Genomic DNA, 23,534 nt, shown 5'->3' with positions numbered 1-23,534 from the left:
GGTAGTCAAAAGCTTTCTTAGATAAGTGGATGGATTATTTTCTCCTCGAGAACAATTTGTCATCAATTTATCATAATAGGATTTTCTCTGATTGGTTCTTCAACTGCATTTGCATTTTGCCACAGAGATCAAAGCGAAGTAAAAGAATGAGGTTTTAAAAAAAAATTTATTTAAGAAGGGTGCCTGCATGACCCAGTTGGTTAAGCATCTGACTCTTGGTTTTGACTCAGGTCATGATCTTAGGGTTCTTGAGTTTGAGCCCCATGTTGGGGTCCACGCTCACAGTGCGGAGCCTGTTTGGGATTCTCTCTCTCTTCCCTTCTCTTTGCCCCTCCCCCAGTCTCTCTTTCTCTCAAAATAAATAAACTTAAAAATTTTTATCTAATACTTGAATTGTCTAAGGCAAGTAAATTAAATATTTAAACAACATGAAAATAGTGCCAGACCGCATTTATTTTAGTGACTTGCTTTGACAGATAATAGATTGATTTAATGATGACCAAATACAATGGCAGTATTTACTAAAAGGCCATAAAATGGCCAGTTGGGGATAACTACATTTAAAGTGAGATCAAATCCTTGAGTCTATTCATTTTAGCAGAAATAACTAAAACCATCTTGGCAGAACCAAGTCTTTGTGAAACATACCAAATCTGTGGCTTCTAGATAGCTGAGACCCAAAAGCTTGAAAGAAGCCTCCAGAGAGTTATCTCAGGATCAACAGGGTGCTTGCATCATCCTGGTCCTTTTTGCATTAGTGTCCACATGAGAGCACTGTGAATTCAGTAGTAAAGGGTCTTGAGTCCACAAAGGGTCTTGAGTAGTAATGGTCTTAGGTCTTACATCCTAAAGAAACTGGCGTATTACACGGTCAAATACTTACCAATAAAATAACCACACTTACTTATGAAAGGCTGATCTAGGAAAGCCTCTGCTTTTACGAAGGATTTCACTGAAATGATCCTGGCAGACAGGCGATTAGGTCTTTCAAATACAGTTTCATAATTTTTCTTTGTAACCTAGCCCCAAATTTAATTATGATAATTCAGTTCACATGTAAATCACTGTGCCAGGTCTCTAAGGAAAATGAGAAAGCCACATTCCTTGCATTCAAGAGTTTGTAATCCAGTGATCAAGAAGTATTTATAAATAAGAACAGCAGCAATTAACATTTGAACGTTTACTATGTGCCCGGTGCTCTCCTTGTTTTCTCATTTGAACCGACAGTAACCCTACGACATTAGCCCCATTCTATAGGTGAAAAAAACCAAGGCTCACAGAGGCTAAGTGATTTATCAAGGGTCACACAGCTAGAATTTTGGAAGCAGGATTTGAATCCAGGCACTCTACTTGCCCCAAATAAGTTCTTTTACAGAGGTATAAACAAAGAGAGAAAGCACAAAAAACTTAAATATGTTGCAAATATGAGAGGTATTAGGGAAAACTGTGAGAAGGAGGTAGTGCAGCCACAACTAAGACAAAGAGCAGGTGCTGTGAAAGAAGGGAGAATAGCTGGCTTGTCCGCGTAGGATGAAAAGATACAGTGGTAAGACTGTCTCCTCCTAGAACCACAAGGCCACTGTGGAAAGAGCAGCCCAACTGTCCATTAGAGTCACCAATCCTAATGCCAGGCTGCGCCAGCGAAGAAAATGAATGGACAAGCAGCTTACGTGCACATTGTATTTGTGTTAATAAAATCATAAAACTACAAAAAAAAAAAAAAAAAGATACAGCGGTGGGGAAAAAACAAAACTGAAAGCCAGATCATGAAGCTATGTTAACGAAGATGGGACTTCATTCTGCAGATTAGGAATGACAGGAACTCAAAAGAAACGATAAGCTTTCATGTTAAGATTATTTTGGCAGAAGTTATTTGGGTGGATCGAAGTAGATCGAAGTTGAAGGAAGACTGGTTCAGACGGCTGTAGACCAGAACAGCTGTCCTAGGTCAACTGCCCAATGACTATTTGTCAAAGGCATTTTCTCCTGGGTTGAGGGCTCTGCTGGTTGTGTGACTTTGGGAAAGTCGGTATACTTTTCTGAGGCCTTGACCTTCATTTTCTTCATCTCGAACAAGTTAACACTGGATATGCTCTTTTAGATTTCATCCAGCTCTACAATCTTATGAGTCTCATGAGAAATCTCTTCTTGAAATTTAATCTTGGGTGGTCATAAGTCTGTGAGTGGAACTGGGACTGAATTGTAGAAAACTTGAATGTGCTTGAAAATGCCATCCCATTGTTTTCTCCTCCTGGGAAAAGAACCAAAACTCTAAAAAAAAGTAATACAGCATTATGCTTTCTATCTTTAATTCCATTTATATATACCTACTTTTACTTTGTTGCTGGGTAACTGTGACCCAGAAGAGTTGACTTTGCATAAGAGGAACACAGTCCTTTAGTCTTGGTATTTTTCCTAAAATCTTCTCATACGGTGGTTAGAACAGAGTTAGTGCAAGACTAAGTCAAAATGTGTTTTTGGACTCGTGTTATTATGGTTTTTGTTGCTGTTGTTTTTTAAGGAGGCTCTATGCTCAACATGGGGCTTGAACTCACAACCTTGAGATCAAGAATTGTATGCTTTACCGACTGAGCCAGTCAGGTGCCTTCACGTTACTGTTTTTAAAGCCAGTCTGTTTTTTCCTAAATTATTACCAAAAAGAAGGAAAAGTGTTTTCTCCCGCTGTCTTATAAGTTCAGTGGAAGTCTACTATTACAATTTCCAATTGACCTATCGATTAATATTTACGGAACTCTTCAAATAACTGTGTTATACATCAGGATAGATTTGGATGGTATAAAGATAGGGTGATCAGCTCATCCCTTTTGCACGGAACTTTCCCAGTTATAGGCCTGAAAGTCTCATGTCCCAGGGAACCCCTCAGTCTCAGGCAAATGGGGATGACTGGCCACCCTAAGAAGATAAGATGCCTTCATGATCCAGAACTCAAGGATGTCCAAATCCTATCTTGTCTTTATCTTCATACTCCCCATGAGGCTCCTGTAAAGGCCATATAAAGGAGAAACAGCAGCAAAGAGTAAATGCAGCGCTTTATTTGATTATTAGCTATTACTCAGCTGGGCTTATCCCAAGACCCCTCGAGAAAGGTGCAGTAAAGCTGTGATGGAGCACATGGTTGAGTCTAGAGACTCTGTACTCTCCTTCAACCCCAATCTAAAAATCTTAGAAGTTAAGATCCTTTGGCCTGCAATGAAGTAGAAACAGAAGCAAAGATGAATGGCTTAGGTCTATGTGTGAGGAAGAAACACAAGACGGCTGGCTTTGAGGGCCTTGGCTCAGTAGATCTCTCCCAGTCCATAAAAATATGATGCAGAAGAGAAAGCCACATACGTGTGTATATGTGGGTTTTTTCTTTTTTTTTTTTTTTTTTTTTTACTGCTGAGTGACTCTTCTTATTGGTAAATATGGCCTCATCTACACTCTAGAATAATGGCATCTCTTGCCAAGGAAGGAGCTGGGAGCAGGAGTGTAAAAAGAGACAGAGACCTTCCCCCTGCCCGATGCTAAAACAAAACAAAGAGGCACGGCACTGTCACTGTGTGAATAGGTAAAACCTCTGTAAGAATTCAACTTCTGAAGTAAAATCTTAAAATCAAAGCTTATTTCAAAGCAATAGAAGCCTTTTTAGTTTCTTTAGTAGACAATTTATTTTGATAAACTTGCTCAATAACAAAAATACAAGTGAAGAAAATTATGTTCATTTTATACAGTTTGTATTAACAATTTGTTTTGAAATTATTAATTGAAAAATGTTATAACCAATTAGAAAACAATTCTTAATAAAATTTGGGGTAATATACAGACCTTGATCACAAACTCTAAAATCTCTTGAGGTGATACAACTAGTTAAGTCCTGTGTAGGGAATGCAACCTACACAGGCCATGTTTTTCCTTCATATATTTTTATCCTTCAAAAATTAGTTCTGAAAGACAGCTTACTGTTTTGAATTGTGAATGTAAATTTAATTTTTAAAAGAAGATCAAAGCAGGTTGATAAAACAGTTACTACAATCAGAGTAACTTGTGGCTAGTAGTCTTTTAATAAAGACAAAATAAATGCAACATGTTCTTCCCATGAAGCCCACGATGCGAAATGATAGCTAAGAGTATATCTAAAGTTAGTTTCCAATACTTTTTCAGGGCCTTTCCTCTAAATCAATAGATTGTATGTCACCAGGACTGTTTATTATTTTACTTAAGAGATTAAACAGTGAATTCACAGAACATCAAGCAGGGATATCAAAGCTTTAGGCAGAAGGGTAAAAACCAATGAAGTGTTTTGGTCATTTAGAACATTAAAAAAAAAAAAAAAAAAAAAAGAGGAGCCATTCTTCAAAAACAAAACAAATGGAAGAGAAAATAGGATAAGAAGTATAAGAGTCAGAAAAGTTACGTACACACATTAACAACATAGAACATGGATTACCTTTGGGAAAAATCATACTGAAATGTTTGCTTTTAATGAATCCAAGATTTTTCATGTTTACAGATGCTTAGGCATGTTCAATAGGAGCTTCCAAAAATTTCAAACTAATTAAGTCTTGTGCAAATAAAACCTATAAACAGTTTTCAGCAGATTTTACAGTGATGTTCTTAGGTCTGAGAAGAATGCGCACACTCTAAAAACAATGTAACAGACAAAAGTTTGACAAATGATTGCACCATAAAACAGTGTTTTATATACAGTTTACAAGATATGATTTCCTGCTATAAATTAATATCGTACTATGTAGTACTTATTATAGTGATCTTTTTAAAAAGCAACTGCTGACAGTTGTCTATCTTTTCACTTACAGAATTTATAGAATTTTAAATGAATGAATCCATTTCATTGTTTGGTCTGGAAGAGTACAAAGATTTGACTTCACATACTACTTGATGGGACAATCTCAATCCTAGGTTAGAGTGCTGACTGGTTAGAGGGAGGGTTCCCCTATCAGCCCTTTGTGCACTGGACCTCCAAGACAATGAGGAAATTAAAGACATTTAATGGTTTGGGTAATAGATACAAATAAAACCTTACATTTTGTAATCTTATATGCAATACCACTGTAAGTGAAAGAAGTAAACAGTGGGGAAATTCTTAGCAGCTGAGAAACTTTCTCTCCCCATGCTTGTGATCCAGTTAAAAATATTTTGAGAAACTATTTACAATAAAATTCATCTTTTGGAAGAGAAAAGCTCTTGATCATATCATAAATTAATTTGAACCATACTTTGCTAACACTTTATCTCAGTGGTATTAATGGTGACAACCAAAACTTCTCTTCAAAGTGATCCATTTGACTGAGGACCAATCAAATCACAGTGGGAAGTGTAATCCCAAATGTCCATAGAACACATCCAGTGGTTTTCTCAGAATTAACTAGACATGATAATACTTGGGGAAGAATGGTCTCCTTCAGTCATTTCCCAAGACGTTTCTTTAACCCTGGGAAGGAAAGGTGTGACATTCCCCCAGAATACTCAAGGAATGCACCAGAGTGGTGGTTCACCTCTTCTGACTCCTGAGTGAGCTGAACACTGGGGTTTCCTTTCACAATAAAATACTGCTGAGTTAACAGTAAGATATATGAATGTCAAACAAGCCAGTGTGAAACACGTCAGGCTCCTCCATTTTCTTCTTTGAATATCTGAAGAGGCAGCCACATCTCAGAAGTAATCATCTTATAATTTATAATTGAGCTCTTTTGAAAAAACAGTGCATTCATTTCTGTTTGTGTGAAGCATGGACTACACGGGACTCTAACTCTACTGGATAGGGACATCTGGGTTGCTGTTTCACTAAAAAGAAGAAAAACTCAGCTCCATTGCCAAGAAAGAACCTCCTGCCCCACATCTCAAACAGGAGATCGTCATAGTGTTCACCTGGAATAACAACTAAGCACTGATATGAAAGCATGGAAACGTGGAGAAGAGAAATACTGTATTTTAAAACTATTATGGATTCAAGGGTTAGTGGCAATGCTTCTAGGAGAAAACGTAAAGCTGTGGGTTTAGTACAGCCCTTTAAAGGAAATACAAAAATGTTAGCTTCTAGCAAACAAAGGCATATAGCATATAAAGAAAACATTGTATTGCTCAGGTTTTTGGTAAAGGAGATGTGTTAATAATGCATACAGATGAACACAAATTTCACTTTTATAGCAGAGTGAAGTTAGTGTTGTAGATAGCCAAAATATTATGAACTGACATTAGCAGTGAACTTTGTATTTATGTAAAGTTGTGTGCTTGAACACAGAAAATGCATTATTCGTGTAACAGACTAAGCCAGTAGAAAAAGAGAGCCTTTGTACAACAGACAACAGTTGCCAATAATTTAAATAGTGTCAAGATTCCCCAAATTATAACATTTTACATGATCTTACCTTCTACAATCATATACAAATAAATTAACCCTACAAAGAATTTTAGCTTAACTTAAAATTGGACCTAGAAAGGTATGGGATTATTTGTACCTATTACAAAAACCTGTTAAAATCAAGGGCTGCTACAAAGAATGAGGTAAACTGAAGACTCTCTCCACTACGCAGCCTTCAGATAAATGGCTTTTTTTTCTATTGAGTTCTAGGTTTGCACACCACAGTGTTTTGCTAGCAAAGCATTCAGAGTTCTCTTCCAGGAACGGTTTGCATGTGTGTGTATATAAATTTACACACACATACACACACACACACACACACATATATACACACTGTATACTGCATCAGCAAAATATATATATTATATATATATTTATATAAATATAAGGAATATTTCCCCCACCCACCCACCCCCAACATGTTTCTTAGTGTTTGATTTTTTTTTTTGTTTTGTTTTGTACACAGAGAATAGGGAGTTTCAGGAATTTTACATACATTTTAGCGAACAAGTTTTGATCTATTGGCTTCTTGGTGTAGTAATGCAACAGCAAATCATTCTGGCACCAAAGGCTCATACCATTACAAGGAAGCTGTGAATACTAATTTCTTAGGAGGTGAGGCCAGCCCCACGTGAACTTCTCTTGTAAGCCTCTGGTCCACCATGATTCATAAATACTTAGAGTTTGTTTTTTTTCCTCAATTAATCGTTAGACATTAAAAACGGAACAACAGAGTCACAAAGGGCCACATGCTTTTCATTATAAAGCATTCTCCTTCACTACGTTGCTATCACAGTGCAGACCTGACTGCCTGAATATGCTCAGGAGATTTAGTCAATATTGTCTGTATTTGGTTATGGAAAAGGCTCTCCTTATTTGTTTGTTTGTTTGTTTGTTTTGTTTTTAAATCCAAAGTGCATAGTGAGAACAAATCAAAGCATTTTTTTTTTTCCTTTTCGGCATCAGTTTCATCTAAGCATCTTCCTATGAGAGGACTGCTCAGATGCCTTGCCTTTGTCCTCTCCCCTCCAAAAATAAAAAAATAAAATAAAATTAAAAATAATAAAAGAGTTGAGCAAATTAGACATTCATCAGCCTGGTAAACAAACTTTGCCAGCAAATAGAAGTCCTACTATAGTAAAGAAAATTGATAAGACAAAAAGTACGTATGATGACCCAACTACTGTGTTGTTGGGTAATTTATAAGGTTGACCTCCGACTTCATTGATGTAAAATCCTATTGGAAATATTAGGGCAGCCATACAGAAAAGGATCACTGTAAAACAAACCAAAACACAACATTAGTAACATGGTTTGGTGATGAAGAAAACAATGAAAATTTGGCACAAAGGAAGTTTAAAAGAAGAAGGGTTATGGGTTGATAACGTGGTCAAACCTGTTAAAACACGGCGCACTTGTCAAAAGATTTACATATGCTATATATCACATAATATCCACAAAGCCTAACAATTAAATACAGTAAAAGCCTTTTATATAAGTGTTAGGATGATTTTGAATATCAGCATTAAGAAAGGCTTCCAAACCTACTAAGTGCTTACGTAGACTATTCTTTTTTTAACTTTAATTTAAAAAAATCTTAATTTTAGTATATTTAACATACAGTGTTACATTAGTTTCAGGTGTTTGCATAAACTATACTTGACCGTTTAATGTAGTGATTAAGGGCTCTGACTACAATCAGATAGGGGCTATGTTCTGGCTCCACTATTTATAGCTTAGCAATCTTAGGCTTCTGGTTTCCTTTTAAAAATGGGGTAAATACCAGAAGGATAAACAAAACAATGTCAAGTCCCTGGCATGGTGCCAGGTTGACAGTATGTGCTGAATAAATGTTGCATATTATGATCATCATAGTTATTATCCTGTTAATTCTCAGCTCCTCTCGGTATTAGAAGTGGAGAAAAGGTACACACAAATATAGTACCATTTATCTTAATGATTTAAAATCATGTAGTGGAAAGAATCTCAGCCTTCTGAGATGATTAGCAAACTCTCTCATTATCTCTCATTATGGACAATATTAGAAAAAAATAAAATCTCTCTCAGGTTTCTGAGTACACAGAGGTTAAAGTGGGACAGGAGGACACTCTTTGAGTTTTGTATACAAACACAATGAAATACTGTATATTAGTTGCTAAAATGTTTCTAGAAAGGTATCAGAAAACCCAGTATCTGGGTAGAGTTCCACAGCCCTCTATTTCAGCAAACAGCTTGCTCCCCTGGGCTACCAAAGAAACACTCTTCTTAGCGAACACAAATTACCTATTGATAGGCTAGCTTTTTCAAGGAAATATTTTATGCTTTTTGAAAGCACATTAGTCAAATATTCACAGTCATTCAAATTTCTTTGGAGGCAGAAACATTTTTTTCAGTGTAATGTGAACATAGGTTACTATACTCACTGCATGTGAAGGGTTTGAAGCTCTCCATCATTAACCAAATGAGAAACTTTTTCCAAGTTAAACATAACTTTTTTCTGTATCAGGAATACAGAGTCCTGGATAAACATACCAGCCAACACTTGTCCTAAATTATTTCTGTATTAAGCAATCAACAAATTTAATAGGTGAGTCCTTAAAAAACCAATTAGGAATCTTTTCCTGGAAGAAATACCTCTAGGGTAATATCCAAGGTATTAAGAAGTAACATTTTCTTAATTAATACACTAGTTTAAGGAACACTTCAGCATTCTGTTTGCTTTGCACCACTTAGGTGGATTATTTTATATTATATAGACAGACATAGAGACTATTTCTTTTTGGGCCAATGAACCACACCAAATAATGTTACATAAGTGAATTTGTATTCTTTCAGATGCCTACTACAGGACAAGTGAAAGAGTCAAGTATCAGGTTTTCTGGCCTTTCTGTTGTATAGTCAGCAGGAAAGACTATTAGTACTGTCAATGCCCAGTTATCAGTGTCATCTGTCACCAATTTCTAATGGTTCTTCTGCCTTAATATGGTTTGGTAAGTAAAACGAAATCACAATCTACATATGTATACACAAACTAATAGAATAACAATGGGATAAAGTTGTTGTTTTAAAAACAACTTGTTTCTTAATGTTGACTAATCTAATCTCAAGAAACAAATAATTTAGAAGTGCTTTAGAGATACACAGATATTACAATTGTTCATTCTGTTAATGTGCCAACTTCATTCTTATCCTTTTCTATTTTCTACTATAAAATAAAAGCTATCTTTTACAATGGAGTAGTCATTTAATGACTATATTTAGAGTTTAATATTTTACAATAGTTAAATATTTTCTAAGTTAGTTACAAAAAGCTTAATGAGATGTTAAGGAAGCAATAAACTCCTATTCCATCTAATCTTGGTTTTTAATCCAAAGAATTAGGTTCTCTATACTTCTGGGAAGATTTAATGTAGGTGGATGAGTTTTCTTTTCTTTTTTCTTTTAACTTTTAACATTTATTTATATTTGAGAGAGAGACAGAACATGAGCAAGGGAGGGGCAGAGAGAGGGGGAGACACAGAATTCGAAGCAGGCTCCAGGCTCTGAGCTGTCAGCACAGAGCCCGATGTGGGGCTTGAACCCACGAACTGTGAGATCATGACCTGAGCCAAAGTCGGATGCTCAACTGACTGAGCCACCCAGGTGCCCCAGGATGAGTTTTCTTTTAAGCTATTGGGACCTGTGAAGTTACTTTAGATCTTAAAATATTATTAATGTGGGGGTGCCTGGGTGGCTCAGTTGGTTAAGTGTTTGGCTCTTGATTTTGGCTCAGGTCACGATCTCAGTTTCGTGAGTTCAAGCCCTGCGTCAGGCTTTGAGCTGACAGCATGGGGCCTGCTTGGGATTCTCCCTCCATCTTTGCCTCTCTCTCTCTCAATCTCTCCCCCAAAATAAATAAACTTAAAAAAAATTATTAATGCTGATAATACCTATCAACTTTTGACAATTAAATTTTGGGTTCTAAATAAGCCTGTAAAGACAATAGCTTCAAATCTTCCATGGCACAGATTTCTTGGTGGTGAGAGCTAGATATTGGGTGCATTGGGAGATGAGAATGTAAATTACAGTGGCAGAGGAAAGGATAAGGGGTCAGACTTGAAGAAAAACACACATCTTTGTTACCCTTGCTCTCAGAGGCAAGCTGCATCACATGCGGCTCTCCTCTGACAGTTCCCCACTGTGTAAACCTATCAGAAAATGTTACCCTGACATTCTGACCAAAACTGTAATTTAAGTGGAATAGAAATATATAAAATAGAGATAAAGTACATTTTCAAAGGCTGAGTGGAAACACCAGGGGGAGCTCAATCTCTCTCAAGACTGCCACCCCAGCAGACTAGCTCTGTTAACAAAAACAACCTGTTGAAGGAAGCACACAAGAGTAATGCAGCTTTGTGCTGGCTTAGATGACGTTAACTAGGAGATATTGTTGAGCTGAAAAACCAAGGTACAGAACAGTATAAACAGAATATTATTTATAGAACATTCACACATATACATATACATTTCTATCCACAGGGCACCTCTGGTAGGCAATCCCAGAAACTGGTAACAATGGTTGCTTCCAGCAAAGAGGTATTGAGTAGCTAGGTGATGGAGCCACAAGTAAGACTTACTTTTCACCTAGTGACCCTTTCTTAGGCTTTGAATTATGTACCATATGCACATATTCTTTTTAAAAGTTAAAAATCCATAAACTAAATACTCCTTCTTTGATTTTATTTTACTTCTTAAAGAATGAATTCTACCTGATAAGTAATTGTATCTGTGAGTAACAATTCTCTTTAAATTCTTCATCAATACCCTTTAATTTAGCAGCACTGTCTCTACAACTGCCTGTGGACCCTACTATACAGAAAAGAATGGTCTCAGGAGGTCTGTTTGACCTCAAACAGGTCCTCAACTTGTTTCACATTTCTTAATAAGAAGGAAGACTTTTTTAGTCAAAGGCAACTTGATCTAAGTTTTAAAACTAAGGGAGATACGTAGACAAAAATAAAACAGAGCCAGAAACATACACATTAAAGCGTTTCACAGAGAGATGGGGAGAAATGGAGACTCATGAACTAATGTTCCTATGTTAGGGTCTTTAAGGATAAAATGAGTTCTAATCTAACACTAATGGGGAGACATGGGATTGTGTTTTACCCCTACCATACAAGTTCTAAATGAAAATATCAAGTGAAAGTAAGCTGTATTATAATATTCATTTTTTAAAGCTTATGCAAACCTGAGATAATTATAAGGCATTGAATTAGATGTTAAACCCCATGGTATTTGGCATAAGTACCGTTAGTTATCCTGTTCTTTATATAACTTTAACTTTTATTAAAGTTAAAAAGCCTAAGAATATTACAATATAAGTACATTTCCATTGCCATTTTGGGCCAGATAAGTCTTTGTTGTGGGGAGTGTCCCTCACATTTGTAGGATGTTTTACCCTATCCCTGGCCTCTTATCAAGATATCAGTAGGATCCCCTTCACTGTGACAATCAAAAATGTTTCCAGACATTGACAAATGTCCTCTCCCTCTGGGGGAAGGGGAACAAAATTGCTTTACAGAGAAAGAAACAAGAAGGCAAAATTACAGAGATATCTTTCCTTTGTGCATTTTTGCTGCTTTTAATTTGGGAAAAGCCAGTGATGTGTTGGGAAATTAAAGCAATCTTGCAAAGTACAAGAGAATGTATAATATATATCATACCATGGGACATAGCTTAATGGAGTAAGAAATGTTGATGAATAATTATCAAACAACCATATGTGTTGATTTTTCAATGGTCCCACAACAACTCATAGCAGAAACTCAAATTAATGATACTGAAAAGTAAATCACCACCTTAATCTAATTTATACTTCTGTATATTCTCTTCTAGATTTATCTTTATTTGGTAGAGGATGCCAATACCTTTAAGAAGAGTAAAAGACTTGGGTTAGGGGTAGCTCTGAGCCACAGATCTGGAACACTTATGTTACAATGTGAGCAAAAATAAAATTCATTAAGATAGCATTTTATACAAAGAATTAAGGTTTCGGACGTCTTGGTCTTGTGGTGAGAATCCTGAAGAACTGACAGGGCTGCGCAGAGTCTATATGATGGCCAGACTGGGGGTGCTCTTTGATGATTATGGAGTCCTTATTACTGATTCTGGATTATCTTCATTAAACTACCAGAGTGCGCGCCTTCTAGACAAATTTGGTGAGCACAGGTTACTTACTTCCAGTGAAGGCTATCCATCGAGCATATTTTGTAGCTTCTCTTCGCCAGTGGGAAGCCACCAGCAAACCACATGTGACAGTCAATGAAATGATTCCCATGATGATAAAAAACAGTGTGGTGACCCACTCTGGGGGAAGCCGAGGTGGGATGCACGTCCGGTCTCGTCCATGGATTGTCTGACACTGTCGCACAAGGCCCACAGTGAGTGCTCCTGGGGAGATGCAAAAAGGTGGGAACACTTAAGTGGGTTTGTCATTCCAGGGAATATTCCCCACCAACACCCCGTGAGTCATCTTATTTCTGTGTGGATCGCTCAGGCATTTATTTCACCGAGTCTTATTATTCAGCATTCTGCAATTCACAACGTAGTCATACTTAACATACAAAATGAACTTAAAAAAAAAAAAATCACAAAACCACAAGAGGCAGTTCTTTCAGTCACTCATTGAACAAGTACTTTTCGGAGTACTTGTGTCAGGCAATGTTCTGGGCTCTAGCGAAGTAACAACAAACAAGACAGATGAGGCTCCTGCTCTTGTTGAACTTACATACTAGCAGAAAGAAGTGGAACTTTTCTATTCTCAGATCCAAGACCCAATGTACATTATCTGATGTTGGATGGAGAAAAACACTTTTCAGGAAAATGAAGGCAAACTTGAAATATCTAATCATAATATAGAGATAAAATTAAATAATGGATTAAATATTAGAACATATTTTATTAAAGTTAAAAAGCCTAAGAATATTATAATATAAATACCTTTCCATTAAGTTCAAGAAAAAGTTGGGAAAACTGGTAGGTCCTCCCCCATTTGGTAAGTTCAACACTTTGTACAACATACAATTGTTCAGATTGCTAAACCATTACCAGCATGCTTCAGCAGAGGAGCAAAGGCATTAGTGGAAACTTTTCAAAGGCCCCCTCTCTCATTTAAATAACATGAAAGTGATTTTTGTAAAACATCACGTGCTATTTTTACATAAACATGTTCTTATGTCAAACCCAAGGAACCCCTCTATCAAATTTAGGGTGAACTGATTTATAGAAACCTAGATATGGAAGGCAAAAGTATTTATTTTATTCTCTTCCTCATTAAGAAGAACAATTAAAATGTTACTTTTGAGTGAAAACTGCTTGTTTCTCCCTTTAAAGAGCATCTACAAATGGGAAAACTGTTGTCTAAAACACAAGAAAATAAATTCCTGTAACTACTGAAAACATAATAGATTTCTGCATCTTTTTTTGGTCTTAATTATTTTCTCAATTTGAACAAAAACATTAACACCACCACCACCAAAAACACATTAACCTCAAAATCATAGCACTTGCCACAAACAAGTGCCTTTTTTGAGGACAGTCAGTAAAATTCCTAGAGACATTATGGGAAGCTGCCTTGGTGGGAAAGATAGACCAGAGCTGGACATGAGGATATAGATGCACGTGTAGGTGGATGGGGCTGCTGGAGGGGGGGCAAGGGGGGGGGAGGAGGGAGGCGGGGAGGGAGGGAGGGGGAGAGAGAGAGAGATGGAGGGGGAGAGAGAGAGAGAGAGAGAGAGAGAGAGAGAGAGAGGGAGAGAGGGAGAGAGGGAGAGAGGGAGAGAGAGAGAAGGACAGAGGGAGAGGGAGAGAAGGACAGAGGGAGAGAGAGAGGCAGGCTATTAAGCAGGCTGCATGCTCAGTGTGGAGTCTGACTCGGGGCTCAATCCCACGACCCCGGGTCACAACCTGAGCCAACTGGAGACGAAATCAAGAGTCAGACACTCAACTGACTGAGCCACCCGGCGCCCCTGCAACCTGTGTTTTGCCATTGATATATTTTTAGAAATAAACCAAAGTGTTCAAAGAAAATGAAGCGAAAAATCAGTTTTCTGAAAACTGAGTTGTAGTCCCCCGTACCCTCAATGCTAATTCTGACTATAACTCTTTTGGTAGAGTGGAAGAAGAGCACTCAAAGAAGCTGTACCCTTTTCTGTCAAATCATCCAATAATTAGGCCCATCTTGTGATCTCCACATAGGTAAACAGCATTATAATTTGGGATTGTCTCCGGCAGAATGGAGACATATGGGGGTTGGGAGGGGAATAGAAAGTGAGCAAACCTTTATAATAATTCCACACACTATCCTTTCTAGGTGCTGCTTGGAGCTCAGTGACTTAGTAGGTCTAAGAGAAGTAAATCAGTTAAAAGTTTTTGACACTTAATTGCTAACCTTGAAATTGCTTGAACCAGAAAAAGGGAGAGCATAGGGTGAGTAGGTACCAGGAAGTTGCGTAATTGTTTTTAAATCGAAACCGTAAAAAGTTTCGTTGAAAAGAAAACTTGAGGGATAGAGCTTGTCTTATGATAAAGCATTTTATTATAATTTTGGAAATAAAGAAGGGATTCACAGAATGCTCAAGAATGAACAGGAAACTACTCTTGATCATTCAGCAAAAGACTTCTAACAAATTACCCTTTATAGTCACTATCCCATTTATAAAACTGTAATTGCTCTAAGAATAGACAACAGGCAATGAAAAATCCTCTGACAAAATCCAATACTGTGGATTCTGATTACAGCAGTAACTTTCTTCACAACTTAATTTAAAATACAAAGAAAGTTTTATTGGTAACACTATATAACTAATGGACTTAGATTTACATTTGATAATTACTTGTTGCTGACAAATATTTAAAATTGTAGGTAGGTCTAGTAACTAAACTGTCTTTCCTTCAAAATATTTCTGAGTATTCTTATGCTACCTCTTACCTCCGTTTACAGATATGGCAAAGAGCATTAGGGCTCAAATTCAATGTAACTTCCTGTGCCTGTAGATTGTTAAGCTTTCTGAGGGGGACTGCTCTTGCTTCTTCTACTGACTGGCATACCACATCAAATGACTACAAACAGAACAAGTAAGACAATGAAAATGAGAGCTGTCCCTGCTACAAACCAAATGGAAATAATCTGACACATGTTCAGTTTTAAAAGCAGTTATACTCCTATATTTACAAAGGTCCTTACTACCACACATCAAGACCAAATACTCAGCAGCTACTTTCTGGAAGAAAAGAATGCTAAAGCTAGCTGAGATATGCTGTATGTAAGAACATCAATTCACAAAAATTTTATTGAATGTCTATGTGCCCAGCATTGTTGTATGGTCAAAGATTCTAAAAACCAATACTCTCTCAGACTTTTAGTGAAAATAGACTTTCCTTAAATAAATTATAGGAGGGCTAGTACAAAGAGTCGACATTGCTGCTATAATTCTTTCTCTTGAGTAAGACTCTAGGTCAACATAACTTCTTTCATAGTCACATATTTTCCATAAAATGTCTGGGGAGAGGGATCTGCAAAGGTTAACTGTGCTGCTGCTATTACATCTTGTAAATTCAGGTACTGTTGTGCCCAAACTCACACCAGGTCTTTAAATTTCATCTTTTACCTCAAAGAATTATCTCCTGTTTGTAGATTCAAATCCACCTCTCATGTTGACTAGCCAAGACCTTTTACATCCTCCAAATTCTCTGGGCACATTTAGTCTGTATCACACAATCATGCACTTGATTTTAAGGTAGCTTCTTTTTTTTACCTCAAACAGAAAATGGGCCTTTCAGGAGAGAACTGAACCTTCTACTTCATTGGAAACCCCCCGGAATGGCCTGTAGCAGTGGGCACAAAGCAGGACTTAATAAGCATTTGGTGAGCTTGAAAGAATTAAAAACAAGCTAAAGTTAAAATCATGCAGGATTAAATAGGTTCTTCTGTAGACCTTGTCTTGCTCAATATGATTTCCTAAGGCACACTAATTAATAATTAACCACAAGCTCAGCCATTCACTAATTTTTGTTTTATCCAATAGGTCCTTTGCTTCTTTAAGGGGCCTGTAATTCTATTTCCCAAACAGCCAATCCATCTTTACCCTGCAGCTGTCTCCTAGGTAACCAATCCAGCCAAATAAAAGACTTGCACACAATAGGAAAAAGGAAACCAAATAGGAACTACAGCATCCCACATGCAGTTCAGTAGCTCACCTGTGTATCACTACACGCAAAAGGAAGTCATAATGAGTTTTACCCTGCTGTGTGGGGTATCTTAATTCAAGAGGCTTTTGACTCTCCGATATCTATAGATCCAGACACTGTTGAAATGATTTAGCACAGCCAGTCTGAGCATGTCTGTTGTCACAAAGAGGGTCATTATAAGGCATGTCATCCCTACAAGGAAAAGCTGTGTCACAGAAAACCGGACACACAGGCCTTGAAAAGCAGAGAGGCACACAAACCCAACAGAGTCTGTCAGAGCTAATCATGTCCAGTAAATGCTTGCCAACCTGGCCACAGAGAGCAGTGAGATGACATGGTTTCGGAGAGAAGTCAGGTGTTAATAGTATTGAGGATCCCTTGTATATGAAGATTCACTTTTCCCCTGCTGTTTTCATGATGTCTTTGGGTTTTGACTATGATGTGTCAGGGTTTGGATTACTTAGAGTCTATCCTATTTGGAATTCGCTGAGATTCTTCAACGTGCAGATTTAAATTTTTCATCAAATTTAGAGAGATGTCAGCCATTATTTCTTCACATATTCTTTCCGCCTCCTCCTTTCTTCTCTTTCTGGGACTCCCATTACGTGTATGCTGGAAGACCTGATAATGTCCCATTAGTCTCTCAATTGCTCAGTTCATTTTTTTATTATTTTTTCCTTCTGCTTCTTGGATTAAATCATTTCAACTGACTCATCTTCAAATTTGCTGATGCAAATTTGCCAGTTTTTCATTTCAGTTATTGTACTTTTCAACTCCAGAATTTGTTTTCTTTTTATAATTTCCATCTTTTTGTTACATATTCTCTGAGACTTTTTTTTTTTAGTTTTTAAAAAATACTTATTTTTGAAAGAGAGACAGAGTGTGAGCAGGGGAGGAGCAGAGAGAGGGAGACACATAATATGTATGAAGCATATTATAAGGATAAGCATATATAAGCTCTAGGCCCTGAGCTGTCAGCACAGAGCCCGATGTGGGGCTCGAACTCATGAACTGTGAGATCATGACCTGAGCCAAAGTCAGACGCTCAACTGACTGAGCCACCCAGGCGCCCCGTGACATTGTTTTCTTACTTTAAGTCTTTATACATGAGTTCCTTTATTTTTTGGAATATACTTACAACAGCTGATTTAAACTTTTTGTCTAGTGAGCTTCCTCAGGGACAGGGTCCATTCTTTGCTTTTATTTTTCTTGTGTATAGAGGCCATACTTCCCTGTTTGTATGTCTTGTAATTTTTAGTTGAAAACTGAAAATTAAAAATATTACAATATGACAACTATAGAAATCAAATCCTCCCTCCCCTAGGGTTTGCTGTTGGTACTATTTGTTTACCGACTTTCCTGGAATAGTTCTGTAAAGTTTGGATTCATTGTTGTGTGTGGCCTCTGAAGTCTTTTCCATTAGCTTAGTAGTCAACTAGTGGTTGGAATTAGATTTCTTTAAATGCCTCAAATCAATGTATCTTTCAGCCTCTACTGTGTCTGTTGTGGAACATTTTCAAAGCTCCAACAGGCAATTTACAACTCTGCCTTAGTATTCCTTTCATGCTAGCATGGAGCCTCAAGATTAGCTAGAGGCAAGAGATTAATTAAGGTCTTCATAGGTCTTTCCTGTGTATGTGAGAAGCTCTAAATACGTATATAGTCTAGATTCCTAGGAGTTTCTCAAAGACTTCTCTGGACATCCTGTTCCCTGGTTTTTCCTTCATGTTGTTCATTAGCCTTTAGTTAGTGTCAAAGATAATATCACCTCAGCTACCTGCAACTTTAAACAACTGCTGTTGATTGTTTTCAAGAAGTGCCCTGAGGGTAGGGCAGTGAGCTCTGAATCTGGTCAAATAAAGGCAAGCCCTGAGGAGATTCTCCTAGAGCTGGCATTACATAGTATCAATCTCTGAGGATGGAGCTTTAAGGAGCACCAGACCCTCTGGCCATTTCAAGTGGTTGCTGAGCCCCTGGTTTACAGGCTACCAAACTTGCATGGCTATTGACTTTCCAGGGTACTGCATAGCAGGGAGAGGGGGGTGTGATTAGCACAATTTAAACTGCCACAAAGCTTGCTCTTCTTACCAAGATTCAGGGGATTCTCTTAAATCAATGCTCCTTGGATTGTTGTAAGCCTATAGTTAAATCCTAGAGTTCTGAAAAAGTTGACCTGAGAATTTTTGCCAGTGTTTTCACTGCATTTATCGAGGAGCAGATTTTCTGAAGTCCCTACTCCACTATCACAGAAGTTAAAGCCACAGGTCACAATCTGAATCTCTGCTTTGACACACTTGGGTAAATCCCTTAACTTTCCTAAGCTTGTTTCAGCAGCAAATTAATATGACTTAACATTTAGATTTCTGTCAGAAATAAATAAGATGATGAGATAATACTTGTAAAACAACTGGAACTGTAAGCACTGAATAGCGATTGTTTTTCAGGGAAGTAAATTAGGTATTTTTGTTTTAGTTAAAACATACACACACAGGGCAGTAGACACAATAATTTAACACAAGAGTGCACTCATGAAACTCATATTCCAAAATAAAAGGGCTGACATCTGATGGTTGCTATGGCTGCTAGTCATAAAAAGTACTCAGGACAACACTCTCCTGCCCAACTGCTTTAGTATATCATTCAGGTTGAAGATTAAGCACAAGGCAAGTTCAGACCTGCTGAATAAAAACTCTGGGGGCAGATTTTATAGGAGTAGCAAGCTGGGAACATTGGGATTGAGAAAGTGTTGCTAACAGAATGAAATTACAATATGTTGTGTTGGGTAGCAAATAAATAAAAAACAGTCATTAATCTTCCTTTTTTAGTTTGACTTTCTTTTCTCTTAAACTCCACCGGCTGTTCTATCTCTACTTAAATATATATGTTACCAGCTGTTTGTAAGTAGGACTGTGGTTCAGAGGTCATATCTCATTTTGAAATCGACTAAATCGGGGCACTGGGGTGGCTCATTCGGTTAAGCATCCAACTTCCACCCAGGTCATGATCCCGTGCTTCGTAGGTTCGAGCCCTGCATTGGGTTCTGTGCTGACAGCCCAGAGATTGGAGCCTGCTTCAGATTCTATGTCTCCCTCTCTCTCTGCTTGTACTCTGTCTCCCAAAAATAAACATTAAAAAAAATTTTTAGATCAACTATATCATACCCTATGCCATTCTCTCATTGTAACTTATTCTATTAGCTCTTGCTCCATAAACTCGGCCTTGAGTCTAATCCTATAAATACATTAAACATAAACTAGCAGTTAAACTCTATTTTAAAATCTGCCTTACTGACAAGTACAATATGGTACCAGAATCTGTCCTATTACAATCCCAATCACTGAAGCTCTTAACATAATATGAAGTCATTAAAGAAAAGCCCACCACAATGTTTAAATTGTCTATACAATGTATAAAAAATACGTGGAACGGTATCTGTCACATGGCTAAGAGTGGCCTACTCTGAGTAGGATTAGAGGGTGGAGTAGGGTTGAGAACCGTCATACTTTTTCACTGTCTTATCTGAGTGTACATTGATACAATTCTGTCCTTTAAAAAATATGCATTCATTTTATATTTTAAAATTCTAAAATGTGTAGAGTGTTACATATTAAATGTAAATAAAATGTACTAACTGCACATATACTGCACACTGTGAAATCTTTCAATCACTTATGATTTTAAGCACATGCTCTGGATCTAAAAGAAACTAGAGAATGCCAAAGAAATGAAAGTAAATCAGGTAGAGAACTAAAATGGGATTTAAATGACCGCATTTACATTTTCTCTTCCATTTCAACTAGACTATCATGACAAACTGCCATGGAGGAATGCAACAGATCATATTGTTTCCTTCCTGACTGATGTGGCAGAACCCAAAACAAGTTTAACATTCATTTCACTTAATGAATAGTCTCCATGTTTTACATGTAGAAGTGAACTGCTTTAAGGGAGATTATACTGGTAAAGGGAATACAATCAAACAAATTTGGTAGGCCAAATAGTTTTTGTGGGCAGAAAACTGCTACAGAATTATTTACAAAAGTTTTTTTTTAATGTTTCATTCATTCATTCATTCATTCATTCATTCATTCATTTTGAGAGAGGGAGAGAGAGGATCCAAGAGGGCTCTGCGCTGGTAGCAGAAAGCCCGAGGCAGGGTTCCAACCATGAGATCATGACCTAAGCCGAAGTTGGATATATAACTCCACCCAGGCACCCCATATTTACAAAAGTATTTTTTTTTTTTTTTTTTAGAATATGCTTGTCTAGCTCAACATGTTGTATATATATATATTTTTTTAACATTTATTTATTTTTGAGACAGAGAGAGACAGAGCATGAACGGGGGAGGGGCAGAGAGAGAGGGAGACACAGAATCGGAAGCAGTCTCCAGGCTCTGAGACATCAGCACAGAGCCCTACGCGGGGCTCGAACTCACGGACCGCGAGATCGTGACCTGAGCCTAAGCCAGACGCTCAACCGACTGAGCCACCCAGGCGCCCCTACAAAAGTATTTTAATCAAAGGGCTGAACGTTAAAAACTCTATAGCCTTCAATCACAGAAAGGTTAGTCTGTGGACAATGATCAAGAAGTAAACAAGCAATACAGCAGACAAGAATGGCTCTCAATCATGCAAGATTCCTGGCCAAAAGGAGCCATAAAATTAGGGAATTTAGAACTAGAAGGGCTCTCAGAGATCATGAATCCTAATCTCCTGAAGTTAGAGTTTGATGGATACGGAGGCCCAGAGGAATGAAGTGATAAGTCCAAGGGACACAAAGTGACTAGCAGTGCCAAAACTGAAACTCAGGTTTTTGTTTTTTTTTTAAAAATGTTTATTTATTTTTGACAGAGAGAGAGAGCATGAGCGGGAGAGGGGCAGAGAGAGAGAGAGACAGAATCAGAACCAGGCTCCAGGCTCCAAGCTGTCAGCCCAGAGCCTGATGCGGGGCTCAAACTCCCAAACTGCAAGATCATGACCTGAGCCGAAGTCGGACGCTCAACCGACTGAGCCACCCAGGAGCCCCTGAAACTCAGGTTTTTAATTAACCACTCCTAAACTATTCCTACCATGTGATGCTGACTTCCTGAACACTATTCACTAAGAAAAGAATGAATAGTATTCCTAAAAATACCATCAGAAACCTTTAGATTTATATCAGAGCAGACTTAATTACAACTTTGTAAGCACAATGACAGTAAGTCTAAGAGGAACCTTCACAGGAGGTCAATACAAAGTGGGAGACGATATTTTTGTCGGTTCATAGGAGTAACTCCCACACCCACATTTCTCATAAATGTTCAAGGAATATGCCAGTCCCAGCTCATCCTTAAAGATATATCCCAATTTCTTTGTCTCAACAAAAAGATTCCCTGCTTTAGGCCCTTATCCTATCGCCAAGGAAAGTTTTGGTTATTTAAAAAAGTTTTTTTAATGTTTAATTTGTGTGTGTGTGTACACGTGTGTGTGTGTGTGTGAGAGAGAGAGAGAGAGAGAGAGAGCGCGTGCGCGTGAGCGTGTGCAAGCGGGGGAGGGGTAGACAGAGAGGGAGACAGAGATCTGATACAGGCTCCATGTGATAGCTGGACATGGGGCTTGAACCCATGAACCGTGAGATTATGACTGAGCCGAAGTCGGATGCTCAATCAATTGAGCCACCCAGGTGACCCAAACTTTTTGGTTAAATTCTACTCTCAAATATTACAATAAACACTGATATCACTGATATTTGTCTTATTTATTTGCATAATACAGAAAATGTGCACCACCACCTTCTTAGAAAGGAATTTGTAGGGTACGTCACAATAAATAAATAACTTTGTTGAGGGTATAGCAAAGGTTCCATTGTATGACTTCCAGGTCTGTCAAAATAACTTCTTTTTCCAACTAGTTGATATCTCAATATTAAATAATTCAACATCATTTGATAAATTATACTCCCTCAATTTACATAAGTAAAATAATTCTGATATTAAATCAAGTTCTAAACTATTTAATCATATTGTCCACTGACCTAACTAGGAGACGTCATATCACAGTGATTGGAATTCAGGCTCTGGATTGAGATTCCAGGCCCATCCCTTACTGGTCGTGAGATTTTAGCCAAGTTATTTAATCTCTGTGTGCCTCAGTTTCCTCAACTATTAATGAGGAAAACAACAAAATGACTTCATAGTGCTGTATCGCTTACAAGGGGGAATATGTGTAAAGCACTCAGAACAAATGCCTGATACAGAGTAAGAAGTTGGTAAATGTTAAATATTATTGATATATTGCTATTTCACTATAAGTATATACTTTAAGAAATGAAACAATCTGTGGGATTCCACATTCCTTCTAAATTTATTGTTCTCTCATAGTACCTTTCAGTTCCTTGCTTTCTTGGGTGTAAGATGAAGACATCATAAATAAGTGTTCAATTTATGTAGATCTATTGATCTACATAATTATTAAAAACAAATCACAGCTGAAAAAGTTTAGAGTCCTGAAAATGCAAAGAAAGTGAGTTTAACACAGAGATGATTTTTCTGTGTTTATTCTGTGCTGTTAGCATGGTCCCTCAATTATAAAAGAGGATGGATTTAAGAGTGGAGAGCTTTAGAAAAAGACAAAAGTTCCAATTCTGACGGCTGCTCTTCTATTTAATCTTTAAGAGGAGTTTGTGTTCTCAATGTAGTTATATTTGGCTTCAGATTGAAAATGTAAAGTAGTATCTCCCTCAGTTTCACTACCAAGCTTTCACAGAAATACATAAATAAAACATCAATCCCCCATTAATTAGCTTACATTTGTGGTAGCTGTAAACTCCTAAGCAAAGACATGGTGGTCTACGGAAACCATACATTAGAGAAAGTCTCAGCTGAATTTGTGAGGCCTGGAACTACACCATGAGATATTCCTGACTTTTCTGTCCAAGTCTG

The 23,534-nt window shown here is 37.5% G+C and overlaps 1 protein-coding gene across 1 annotated transcript in view; it reads right to left on the bottom strand.

The window, feature by feature from the left end:
* Positions 1-6,790: 6,790 nt before the first annotated feature.
* The window catches only part of MOSMO (modulator of smoothened), a 61,175-nt gene continuing 44,431 nt past the window's right edge, over positions 6,791-23,534 (bottom strand). Inside the window, exons 2-3 of the mRNA XM_049639177.1 lie at positions 12,602-12,814; positions 6,791-7,658 (exon numbers count right to left, since the gene is read on the bottom strand). Of these exons, the coding sequence (XP_049495134.1) occupies positions 7,474-7,658; positions 12,602-12,814 (398 nt within the window). The 3' untranslated portion in view covers positions 6,791-7,473. The remainder of the gene's footprint in view (positions 7,659-12,601; positions 12,815-23,534) is intronic.

This window comes from Panthera uncia, chromosome E3 (genome assembly GCF_023721935.1).
Source record: "Panthera uncia isolate 11264 chromosome E3, Puncia_PCG_1.0, whole genome shotgun sequence".
Taxonomy (NCBI): domain Eukaryota; kingdom Metazoa; phylum Chordata; class Mammalia; order Carnivora; family Felidae; genus Panthera; species Panthera uncia.
The sequence above is the reverse complement of the archived record's forward strand: the minus strand, read 5'-3'. Positions and strand labels throughout refer to the sequence as shown.